This window comes from Amia ocellicauda, chromosome 9, assembly GCF_036373705.1.
Source record: "Amia ocellicauda isolate fAmiCal2 chromosome 9, fAmiCal2.hap1, whole genome shotgun sequence".
NCBI lineage: Eukaryota > Metazoa > Chordata > Actinopteri > Amiiformes > Amiidae > Amia > Amia ocellicauda.
The window spans coordinates 15,238,749-15,251,683 of record NC_089858.1 but is presented as its reverse complement, the minus strand read 5'-3'; the positions used below and the strand labels follow the sequence as shown (position 1 = coordinate 15,251,683).

Here is a 12,935-nt window from a genome sequence, read left to right as displayed (position 1 = left end):
AGAAAAATATATATATATGTTTGTGTGTCTGTGTGTATATGTGTGTGTGCATCTTGTGTGGTCTGTTCCTTAGGGGTTGTTTGCTAAATTATGTTGGGCTCATTCCACACATTTCATGTCAGTTATTTTTTGAGCAGCACTGCCTGGAGAGAACTCTTTATATTTAAAAAGAACTCAAACAAATCACGGCAGTGCGGAGAAAACAAAAGTGATGTCAGCTTCCCAGGGCAGTGTGGATCCCACAGCCTCTCACAAGGCCGCCGGAGCGGGGGCCCACGGGGGACAGGTGAGGAAGCCCCGCGACACAGGCCCTGATCCCTGGACAGCTGCTCCCACGGTCGCCCCGCCCCGCTGACGGCCACACAGACCCCAGCTGCTAGGTAAGCCTGTCGCACATTGCATGAGCCCTGTGAAAATACATGTCAGCCCTAATGCAGCTGGACCTGCGGCAGGAAGGCAGGCAACTCAGACTGTGTTCTCCAGTGGTCAAGAGCAGGTGTCCTAAGCCGAAATAATAGAAGGACTGGATTTATAAACCTCAATTAAACAGTTTTAGATGTTAGTGCACTAGCCCATTTTGAATATTATTATTATTATTATTATTATTATTATTATTATTAACAAAAATAAGACTGACCAGAATGATCATATTTGAGGTCTTAAATAATACAAGATTTAGACACTTTAATGACATAATAAATAGACAGCAGATAAACAATGGGGCCCTTCTGGAGGCTGGCAGCACTGGTTCTACTAGAGCCTCCTCTGAACACATTTTACAACAAGACCTGGGAAAACGAAATAGAAAAAAAGTCTGGGGGTATACATCAGACTGGCAGAGCATCCATAATTGAAACCTGAAAATCCTCACTAATACCAAAAGAATCCAAGTCTGGTAGCAAATGTTCTCACACGAGGCTTAAATCACTCATGAAGACCGATGTTGAAATGTTTGCTACCATGATTTACTTTCTATCAGAATTACTGAATGAGAGGAACGTTACCAATGGAGACATAAAATGAGATTGCTGTGTGCAAGTCAAGAATTAGGGCCATCCTGAATGGAGAGAAAGAGAGAGAGGGAGGGAGGGAGCGAGAGACTATCACGTTAACCTGGCAGGGGCTTCTTTAATAGGGTCTCAGGCTTAAACTGATATATCAATTTACTTCCTCTTAGAAATCTTCAAAGCACAGCTCATTCCTGTTAGTGGCGTCTGCCCCCCATCAATCACTGCTCTGAACTGGTATCATCACCTCCACAACAGCCGAGACCAGGGCTGGAGGCTGCTGGAACTGCATCCTGCAAACTTTGCTCACCTCCTGGCTCATATTTATAGTAAGTTTTGAAGCAAAGAGCTTCAATTCCTGCCAGGGAAAGCAACACCAAGACTCCCAGTGCTGTCCACAGCTCCCCTGCTTATACTCGGGATCTTGGCCATTCAGCTCTTTAAACAAGTCATTTCACATTGCATTGGAGGTTTTAAAACTCTTACTGTTTTTTTAACCGCCCCCCCACCCCCTCCAGACATGATAGTTGCATTGCAGATTGTCCAGTTGGCATTGAGAGAGCCAGCAGGCTGAGAGTTTCATGAGCATAAACGCCACAAAAACATATTGTTTGTCAAACTCATAATCCTAATTTGTAAACGTGTGATAGTTACCGTCACAAAAAGGCAAGCGTTTATTCTCTATTTATCTAACTCGGTTCGCTTTTAAAGATATCAAAGACCCTTTCACAGTAAGAACCCTGGAGGGTTACGATATCGCTTCCAATGTAACACCTCAACAACGAGCGATATGTGCTTTTCTCATATAAAAGGACCCTTTGTATTAGTTTGTGCTTTAGACTTCAAGTTAACCAGTTTTGTCAAACAATTCCCAACTAAATACAATGACACACACTCAGTAACAAATGCGTCTAGATCCATCACAGCAAAGGGATTCAGAAACGCATACATTTCATCCCTGTTAAGTCACTCTTAAATGTGAAAAGTCTATTATGTTTTGAAAATCCCTCTAAAATATCTATTACAAGCATTAAGTGTTTAAGTTTCAAATGCTTGCCAAAACAGCTGGAAATCAAAGACGCATGAAGATGCAGTCCAAATATTATGAGACGGGAGACTTATATATCCAGACAAGCCCACACCGCAGTGCATAGTGGGAATTCTCTGACCAAAGCTACAATGATACATCTAAATATTTTTACATGAAGCTGGAATTTAAAATGTTAAGGTTCAATGTTCGTCCTTGTTTTTGTTTATTTACCGCAGACCCTAAAAACTTTTCAAACGCATATCCTCTGTTGAAATAAATACATATATCACATATTCTAATTAGATGTGTTTTTTTAGCTGTTGCAGAATACAATACATCTGAAGCTCTGTATGCATTTCACGAAGGGGAATGTAAAAAACACCATTAAAATCTGAGGAAATAAGTTTGATGAAACAGAATTAGGAGAGATTAGAAAAAAGAAATGTTGGCAGGAAAGCTTTGACTTTAAAGTGATCAGAGACATCATTTAGAGAGAGAACAAAGCCAGCAAATATTTTAGGAAGAAAGGGCTACATACGAGCAGAGAAAACAAAAGAGTTCATTAGAAGGAACTATGCAGTGCGAGTACAAGTGTAGTGAATATCAGATGAAATCTATGAATACAAATCAGGGGAGATGAGAAGGAATTTTACATCAGGTATTGTCTCTCACCCACCTCATCTGCCTGTGTGATCACTACTTCTGGAATGCAGCTTCTGCTGTCATCTTTTTCATCTTCACTCCGCTTTTCTTCTGCTCCAGCCTGGCCTGCTGCATCCAGGGCCCCCCGGTCCTGCAGTGTGGGGGCCTCGCTCTCCATGTCTGGGAAATCTATGTCAATGGAAGCCTCGCGCTCGTCCCCTAAGGTAGCTGGCCACTCTGGGCCCTGTGCGAGGGCGTCTTCGGGGGGAGCAGGAGGAGGCAGGGAGGGCCTCAGGAATACACACGGCGAGCCCTGCAGGGGAACAAACAGAGACCCAGGAGTCACCCCTGCAGAGTCGTGTGGGTCCCCATGCAAGCAGCTCAAATCAAAGGCAAGTGGCTGCACTCATCCCAACACAAAGTATAAAGTATAAAGAGCCGAGCGAAATGAAAATAAAGCATAGTGTCACACAACTGGGACTTTCCCCTATTCTTTTTTCTTTTTTGTCTTTTCTTCTCTGCAAATCAGCCCAGGCCAAGCGAGACACGGACACGTCTAGTCTCAATCTGAAGCAGTGGTGGGAATGGCATCTGCTTCAGCTACATAAGCACAGTCATTGAATATCAACCACTGTGGGATTGCTATTGACAGCAGGCAGTGAAACCTGCTGTAAGACTGGACACTTGATGTAATTGGTTTGACCATGTGCTTGTCAGTGTGTGTGTGTGTGTGTCTGTGTGTGTGTCTGCATTTGCAAAAAACAAACAGATCTTTGCTGCTCGATTTCCAGGTTAAATATTTGCCACAACTCACAGCACCACTGAACTGAGTGGACAAAGCAGCAGCATCACTGCATTGGCTCATTCCAATTATGTGGCAGGAATCAGTGGATCAACATCTTCTCCTGTGAAATACAGGAAGCTCAGCTGCCCTCACGTGTGTGAATGATTAGTTTTACTGTCAGCGATATAACACTGGGGCATTTTTGTTACAATTCATGCATAAAGACAGTAGGAAACTCAGCACACCGAGTGTAACACTGCGCTGTAGAATTTGGCATTGCAGGAGAGTGAGAGGTTACTTAAGTCTGACAGAAACCTGATCCACACTGCCTAATTACAGAGGCTCGCCTTCACAAAACTGTCACAAATGTTAGGCCCAAATTAAATGTTGTCTAATTAACTTACATATACAAGACTTCAAAGCATGCTGTCTACATATTATTTAGCAAAGCAAGTGGAAACACCAGGGTCTGAGAAATCTCAGTCAACATCTTAGCACCAGCATCTTAGTGCTGGCCTGAGAGACTGGGCCCATTTCACTCCCTATCACCTCCCCTTGCTCACGGCTTGTGATATTTAAAGCAACAAAAAGCAACAAGGTAAACAGTGTCCCACCATGGGGAAGGAGAGCTGATAGGGGCACTACGGGTTGGGTTCGGAGGAAGCCTGGTGACCAGCCAAAAGTTGTTATGAACAGCCTACGTGACGGGCTGATGACTGATAAAGACAGAACAAATATCGCAGGTAATTCAGAAAAACACACACTACCATGACAGCTCAAACTGCAGACTGACAGTTGTTCAGATAAAAAAGGCTTTCAAAAAAATCCTTGTTTGTTATTTTTATATATATATATATATATATATATGTATATATATTTATAATAGACTGCGTACACAACTGTTTTTGTGTAAATTGTAAAAGAAATATGATTTGCTCAGTGAGAGATCTGTCCTACAATCTATCCACGCATTATTTCATGTTTGTGATCGCGCAAACATAGGAAGGATAGCAGTCTCTTTTCTTTTTTTAAAGCAGTTCCACTTTCTTCAAGGCATAAAGGGCTTCTATTCTCTCAGAAAGCTTCCATTACATGCTCATAAAACCTGAGTTCTCTTGCATGCCTTGTCATCTCAGCAGAATTCAAGCTATTGTGCAAAATGAAATAACCTGAGGTTTGAGCTACTTTGAGAATGTCAATTAGCATATTTGCCTCAAGTGTGTAATGCAGATTTCTCTAAAAGGACAGTAATTTTACACTTTTATACGCATGGAATTTTTTTTTTTTTTTAAGTTTATTCTTTATTTTGGTACTGTGTACACTGTGGAGTGATGAAAGCGGAGAGTTTTAATTTGTAGTAATCCATGCTGTCTGAAAGGTAGATTTCACACTTTGAAGAGGGTTGTACGTTATAAGCTTATGTTTAAATCATTAGCTTAATGCCCGGTTTTGTTTTTGTTAAGTTTTTCATGCATCATTTTTTTATTCTTCTCTTTGATAATAATACCAGGGGGGGGCCGGGGGGAGGGAAAGGACCAAAAAGAAAAAGGAGAAACCAAGAAATGCTTTGTAGATTTGAGGTCTGTGTCTCTGGCATCACAAACCTTGTGCGCATCTCGTCTTTTTCACCACAATATCAGTGTATGCTGCAACACAACACCCACTTAATGCCTCTGCCCAAGAATTGCCACCATAGTAAAACACTCATGTGCAACCCCCGCCCCCCACTTTCAAAAATCTGCATCTTCTCTTTAATTATTCAATAGCAAGTCGCAGAGACAATACTTCAGCACTGAGGGAAAGCAAATAAAGGGTCATGGAAATGAAGAGCAATATAAAGTGATTAGCGTGGATTATATGGCACAGGGAGAGAGGCTCCTGAAGAGACTGGCTGAAGACAAGGCAGTAATCCCCCCTGAACTCCCCCAGGACTGATGCCATGGTGTCATGATGCCATGTCCCTGAGCGTCACAAGGAGAACAAAGATAAAACATGAACATTAAAAACAAACAAACAGGAAGTAAGGCAGGCAAACAGACAAACAGACATAATACAAATAAAATAAAATAAACGCTATTTTTTCAGGAACTGTAAATGTAGAGGAATGCCTGGCCTAATACACATTTCAGATTGAGCAGTCCATCCCAGGGATTCGCCTCGGCTCATAAGCGGTTCATAAGGTGCCTTCACATGGGCTTCAAAGGCAGCTTCACCTCTTCTCTGGAGAGCAGGAGTGACCGTCCTGAGACGCTGAGGCCAAAATACAGCTGTAAGGATGTACAACCCAGACAGGTCACATATCAAATCTGATTAAACTCCCAATATTTAATGCTCCCTAATATAGTAATAAACCCATAACAGTCCTTAAAAAATAAATGAAAAATATGCCCAATTAAAGCTGATCCTTGCTAAACGTTTTACTTTTAAAACAGGCAACATGCTAACTGTCTTTTGCACCAGTTATCTTCCCCCCATCTTTCCCAGTTGCACATTAAAATGAGTATTTCAAATTCTAATTACTGCTTTGAAAAAGTAGCTTTCCTACTAATCTAAATCCTACTGTGTGCCAAGATCAAAGCCTTTTAGTCTAAATAACCTTTATTATTTCTTATTAGCAGGTAACTTAATACCACTTGACAAGTACAGCATGTGCAGCAGTCAGCTGTTGATGTCGGTACATGGCCTGTTTAGAATGAGAAGGAAACAGAGAGACATCTCGGTAACTAGGCATAAAGCATAGTTCAACCATCATACTGTGTCCAAACCGAATACTTCTCTCCAGTTAATTTGGGCAATGAATCCCTCTGGGTCTCCTGCCATCCACCAGTATAGTTCATTAAATCCCAATATCCAACTATGCACGCAGCACCGCCGAAAGCAATTACACTCAAAACGTAATTAAACTTTAAATAAACAAGAGCTCTCGCTTTCTGTTTTTCTAAACCCTCTTTTTTTTTGTCGTCTTCTTTTTGTCCTTGTTTTTCTTTTTTTTCTCTCCATGGCCTTGACAAGCACATTTTCGGAGCTGACAGGAATGCGAAGCCGTGGCGGTGTTTGGGGGAGAAGGCTGTGCTTTTTTTTTTTTCTTCCACCCACTTATAGCAAAAGCAGTCACAGGAGCGGTAGTCCTTCATCCAATTAGAAATCTAAATACTTTGCGTAATGTGTTACCACTGGGAATTAAACTTGCATATCTCTTACAAATGAGTAATGTGGCAGGACTTGCTCTCCAATGAGGTGTCTTATTGAAATGTCCCAGGCTGCTCCTCTTGTCACAGCTGTCTCTACAGCCATTTGCACTTACCATACATTGCTTTCATTACTAAAATAGAAATTTGTGTCCTAAGTGCTGTAACATTACTAATGCTAAATATTTAATTCCCCCGGGTACTAATTACGGTTGAGTACTGGCAACATGGACTCCTTTTTGTGTTCTCCTCCTTTTTTTTTTTTTAAACATAACAAACTGTAAAAGCAATTTGAGCATTTTTCAATTAATTAAACACATAGTCTACCAGTAACCTCTTGTCATTTTGCCCTCCAGGACCTCAGCTAATTTGTGTGGATTAAAAAAAAAAAAAGAAATTTCTTTTTTTTCCCTCTCTCTCTCTTCCCTGCCTTGCCAAGGAATTATGCCATGGTATGGTTAATAATTCAGGGGAATTGTTAAGGAAAAAAACAACACTTTGTCTGCATTAGAAGTCACAATGCACAGATGTTTTGCAGTTGCACTGTGCTAGGAAAACACATCTATTTCTTGTACGTTCTCATCCGTCTCAAATGATTTTACCATGAGTAAACCTACCCATGCTATATACAGCAGTGTAACACATTTGAATTATTGACCAGCAAATGTAACAAGCCTGATGAAGTGAAACTTTTGCTGAAATGCAATTATGATACGATGGTGCCCACAACAGCTGTCCAGGTCACAGATAATTTTGTAAAGTTCACAGAAGGATTAGTGTTCTAAAGCCCAGTGGCTTTTCAAGTTACTTTGATGCCTACCTCTCTGATGGACAACAGAACCGGGCAAATAAAATAAGGTCATGAGCCTTTTTACTAAGAAAAAAAAGTAGATGCAATTTGTAGTTGTGCCAGGTCCCCTTCGAATACATAGTTGAAGAAAAAAAAAAGGCCAGAAAACAACCCAGATCTGCGCAATTGTTTTATTTTCTCACACAATATGATTGCACTTTTACAATGCTGGAGAGCAGAGGGCTCTGATTTGGGAGGACATGTATCAGATATAACAAGATATTTATTTTTTTATGTAAATCCCACCAAGAGATAATATTTATTTGTATAGGGAACACATAAAAAATAGATATTTATCAAATTCAATCTTGCAACTGCCTTGTGGTTTTTAATGAACCAGTTGCCTGGGCCATGCAGCACCTCCTGTAGTGGTTTTGCGGCCATCAGAGCACAGACAACTGCTCCTGGACCCCCCCACCCCTCCAACCCCCCTTCGCCCCTTCAGTCAGACACAGGGAGCAGCAAGGGAGCCCAGCAAAACAAGTCTAATAAGACAAAGGCTTCTGTCATAGCAGCAGATCACAGCGAGGCCATGAAATTGAACTAATAGTAATTATGGGATGCATTTCATTCTGGCCTCTACCTGCTCTCCCTGAATCACCCTTTCAGGCTGAATTTGCATTGTTTAATCTTATCAGCATTCGTACTCAGAAAAAAAATACACCCCGGAGACAGGCAGTCTCTTCCATCTAACTGGAAACAAAATAAATGAAATAAAACAAAATGTAAAAACACACACACACAAAATAAATGAACACTTTGAAAGCAATGCATATCCACATTTAAAAGATTGTAATTTCTTACTTAAGCAGTTCATGAAAGGTGAGTATTATCTTAAAGGGGAAATAAAGAGCCTGGTCAGAAAACATGTTCTTTCTTTAAGACAGTTGATGATGTTTTAGTCATTTACTCTTTAGTGAAGCCTGTAGTCCCAACGTGCGCATTTGTTCCCGTCCTTTGGAACGATATTTTCAGTTCCTGTCTGGCATTCATTTCAAAGCTGCTCAAATGCAGGCCCAACCAAGGGTGAGCAGCACCTCGGCTCACCTCACTTCAACACGTCTCCCTGTGTTTTCTTAGCTGCCTGTTTCCAAAATACTCCAGAAGAAGCTTAACTTTCGTGTCTGGAGAACCTTAGAGCAGCGATGAAAGACGAGGAAGGACAAGTCAAACCACCTAGTGTTAAGTTGTGAAAAGCAAACCTTTGGCAGAGTAATTACATGGCACACTGCATGGGGAGTGATTAGCACAAGTTGTCTGTTAAAACCGGGCTCTGGAAAAACAAATATGGCCGAGCTTGAACACTGATACCCTAAGTGCACCGGTTCCCCCTTTGCCTCTCCTTCGTTCTCTATTATGTTTTTAATTTTGTTTTTTAGTGGGGAGCAGGAGGGGGAAGGGAAGGGGGGGCTGTTTGGCAGATTAGCCTTTGTTCAGTGGAGGCAGCAGCATAGAGTTCCCACTTTAAGACGAGAAACCCCTTCTCTCGTCATCCGATGCTTCAATAAATGTATGTTGACATTTTCAGGTGGAATGGCAGTGGCAGTCAGCCTTTGATGTTTCTTACTTATCCATTTCTTTTCTATTTACATTCATTTGGTGCGTGTACCACTCTGGGCTACAGACGTGTTAATGCTGAAAGGTGAGCAGTCACAGATGCCGACGGTACTGTAAACACATTAAACAGGATAATCACAGGAAGAAGGTACTGCAAGATTAAGAAGCAAATAATTCACATTAACATACAGCATTCAGACATTCTGTGTTTGCCCTAATACGGAAATAGAAAAATAAATAAATTAAAATAAAAAGGAGCAAATGAACCACCTGAAATCCTCCAAAGCCCATGTTCTACCTTTACAAGTCATGGAACTGGTGGGAAGTTCTCTGGTATATCAGCCAGACTGCCCTATATAACTGTGGGGCTTTTATCTGTACAGATGGAGTGAACAAGATCACGCACTGTTGTTATTTGTGCTCAGCAGTTATTTCTATCAATATTATGGCACTTGCCTGTTTTACAAGCCCACGTATGGATCTGTAACTTCAATACAGCCGTTACCTAACAGCTGCACTGACAGTGTAAATGAAAGAGATACATAATTAGCTCTACTTCATGGCCGAAATAAAAGAGAACAAGATTTCTACTGTATCTGTAAATTCACTGAAGCCACATGTATCGTGAAAGCAACGCAAGGCTCGGCGCGATGCAGGGCTGTATTCTTAGCTGTGTCAACCTTGTTAGCAGAATCAAGGAAAACAGCATGTTCTAGGAACAGGTGTAAGAGACTGGAAGTGATTGATAACCAGGGGTGTCTGAGACGTCAAGCTTGAGAAGAATTACTCACTCTGTTTAAACACAAAGAATCGGATCTGAAAACTAAACAAAAAACAACCAAAAAAAAACAAAGAGGTGAAAGTCAACTGACAATCCAAAATACAAATATCAAAGTTTAAGGATGTTTAGCTTCTCCTTATTTAGATACGTTTCATTCAGTGTGGGTATGTGCACATGTGTGTTGTTTTCTCTCAAAAACAACACATCCTCAAACAGGTTTTTAAATTCTCCAATGTGCAATTTGTGAACAGTACTTAATTTTGTCTTTATTCAACTTTTAAAAAATTGAACATACTACCAGTACACAATAAGTAAATATTTGGAGATTAATATAAATTAAATTGTATATAGTACATTTCCACTGATATACACAAACACATTCTCACATATCCAGTTTATCTGAAGAACGAGCAGCCCAACAAGCTGTTTCAACTTCCAAATTACTCAGATTAAACTAACACAACACATTTCCTTGCAGGTCCTGCTTTAATATTACACCACTGAAACTGCTTGTTTGTACAATTGTTCTATAATGTATCATTCTATAAAGATCACTGTAAGCACATTCTGATGCTTCATAATAAAGAAAAGAATTAAAAAATAAAGCTGTGTTGGTATTGTTATTCCAGCAGATTATACATGACACATAGAATAAAGCCATTGTACCCGTTTAAACGCAACAAAGACATTTAAAGAAATTCAATACCTTGGTGCCTGGAGAATGAGAATGCAATTGGGCACGTATGGAATGTGAAATGGCAGGAGAGAGCAATCTAAATTTTAAATCAGGAGGATGTTTTCCATTCAGTGTTTATGAAACATTGCTGCTGGGACTGAAAAGGTAAGAAGATATTGCATCAAAGGCAGATCCGTAAAAACAACAGGAAAAAAAACACACAACAAAACACTGCACCATACAAATCCATTGCGGTGTGTAATGCCTATTCTCATTTTTCAACAAAACTTCCTTAATTAGAGCTCCTCCAATCCCACAAAACTAAAATAAAAAGGTTAACTGATAGAGAACACCTCCTTACTTTTATTAAAACACAGGGCTAACTGCTTGGGCAGAACAGTAAAGAGTGAAGGGGGATGGGTGAGTAAAATTTTAAGAATAATTTCATATACTGTACTTAGAAGTTCTGCAGCTGAAAGGTTTAATTTTAGAAATAAAGACTTTAAAATGAAGGTGTTCAGAGGCAGCGAAGTGTTAGGTGCCCTGTGTACAGTAATCATTCAGGAGTCAGGAAGTCTGCTGGTCACCAACTTATGATTTCCAGCAACTCCAGCAGAATCCAAGTCTGCCGTGGATCTGCAGTTTGTTTTCTTTTTATAGCCACGTGTAAACAGCATTACAAGCCTAATTTCAAAAATCCTTTGTAATTATGTGCAATCTCCAGGAATGGTTTACTCTTTGACTTAATGTACCTCTCAGACAACTGTATACATAAAACATGCAATTGTAACTTTTGTTGTTTTGTTGCTTTTTTCTTTTTTTGTAAGATTAAATTACATGTTAACAGTTAAGACTGTTTAGTTTGTTTTTAAGTTCGACATGCTTAGAAAATATATTTAAAAAAATGCTGCATAAGAAATGTTAAGCACAATAAGCCAGTTGAATACCCAGGGGGAGTTTAACTTTCCGTACTAAAGTTGTTATGATTAAAGCATACATGATCGACAATTTTAAAGAGTAACCACACAGCAAGCTAACAAGTAACAAATACCAGCCATCTGACATCTCTGCTACACAGTATTTTGGATATTAAATTTAAGCTCTACAGTTTTTGATTATTCAGCATAATTAAAAACAGATTAAAATCTCTATTTTAAAAATCTTTTTTTTTGTTTTTAGTCTTTAACTAGGATGTCAATTGAGATTTTCAAGACAAACCTAACACAGAAGGCAGCAGGACAAATGTATATGTATATATATATATATATATATACACTCACCTAAAGGATTATTAGGAACACCAATACTAATACTGTGTTTGACCCACTTTCGCCTTCAGAACTGCCTTAATTCTATGTGGCATTGATTCAACAAGGTGCTGAAAGCATTCTTTAGAAATGTTGGCCCATATTGATAGGATAGCATCTTGCAGTTGATGGAGATTTGTGGGATGCACATCCAGGGCACGAAGCTCCCGTTCCACCACATCCCAAAGATGCTCTATTGGGTTGAGATCTGGTGACTGTGGGGGCCAGTTTAGTACAGTGAACTCATTGTCATGTTCAAGAAACCAATTTGAAATGATTCGACCTTTGTGACATGGTGCATTATCCTGCTGGAAGTAGCCATCAGAGGATGGGTACATGGTGGTCATAAAGGGATGGACATGGTCAGAAACAATGCTCAGGTAGGCCGTGGCATTTAAACGATGCCCAATTGGCACTAAGGGGCCTAAAGTGTGCCAAGAAAAACATCCCCCACACCATTACACCACCACCACCAGCCTGCACAGTGGTAACAAGGCATGATGGATCCATGTTCTCATTCTGTTTACGCCAAATTCTGACTCTACCATCTGAATGTCTCAACACAAATCAATACTCATCAGACCAGGCAACATTTTTCCAGTCTTCAACTGTCCAATTTTGGTGAGCTTGTGCAAATTGTAGCCTCTTTTTCCTATTTGTAGTGGAGATGAGTGGTACCCGGTGGGGTCTTCTGCTGTTGTAGCCCATCCGCCTCAAGGTTGTACGTGTTGTGTCTTCACAAATGCTTTGCTGCATACCTCGGTTGTAACGAGTGCTTATTTCAGTCAAAGTTGCTCTTCTATCAGCTTGAATCAGTCGGCCCATTCTCCTCTGACCTCTAGCATCAACAAGGCATTTTCGCCCACAGGACTGCCGCATACTGGATGTTTTTCCCTTTTCACACCATTCTTTGTAAACCCTAGAAATGGTTGTGCGTGAAAATCCCAGTAACTGAGCAGATTGTGAAATACTCAGACCGGCCCGTCTGGCACCAACAACCATGCCACGCTCAAAATTGCTTAAATCACCTTTCTTTCCCATTCAGACATTCAGTTTGGAGTTCAGGAGATTGTCTTGACCAGGACCACACCCCTAAATGCATTGAAGCAACTC

General features: G+C 40.4%; 1 protein-coding gene across 1 annotated transcript in view; it reads right to left on the bottom strand.

Annotated features, from left to right (window-relative positions):
* The window catches only part of LOC136758249 (uncharacterized), a 75,410-nt gene that overhangs the window by 54,248 nt on the left and 8,227 nt on the right, over window positions 1–12,935 (bottom strand). Inside the window, exon 3 of the mRNA XM_066712511.1 lies at window positions 2,714–2,992. Within this exon, the coding sequence (XP_066568608.1) occupies window positions 2,714–2,992 (279 nt within the window). The remainder of the gene's footprint in view (window positions 1–2,713; window positions 2,993–12,935) is intronic.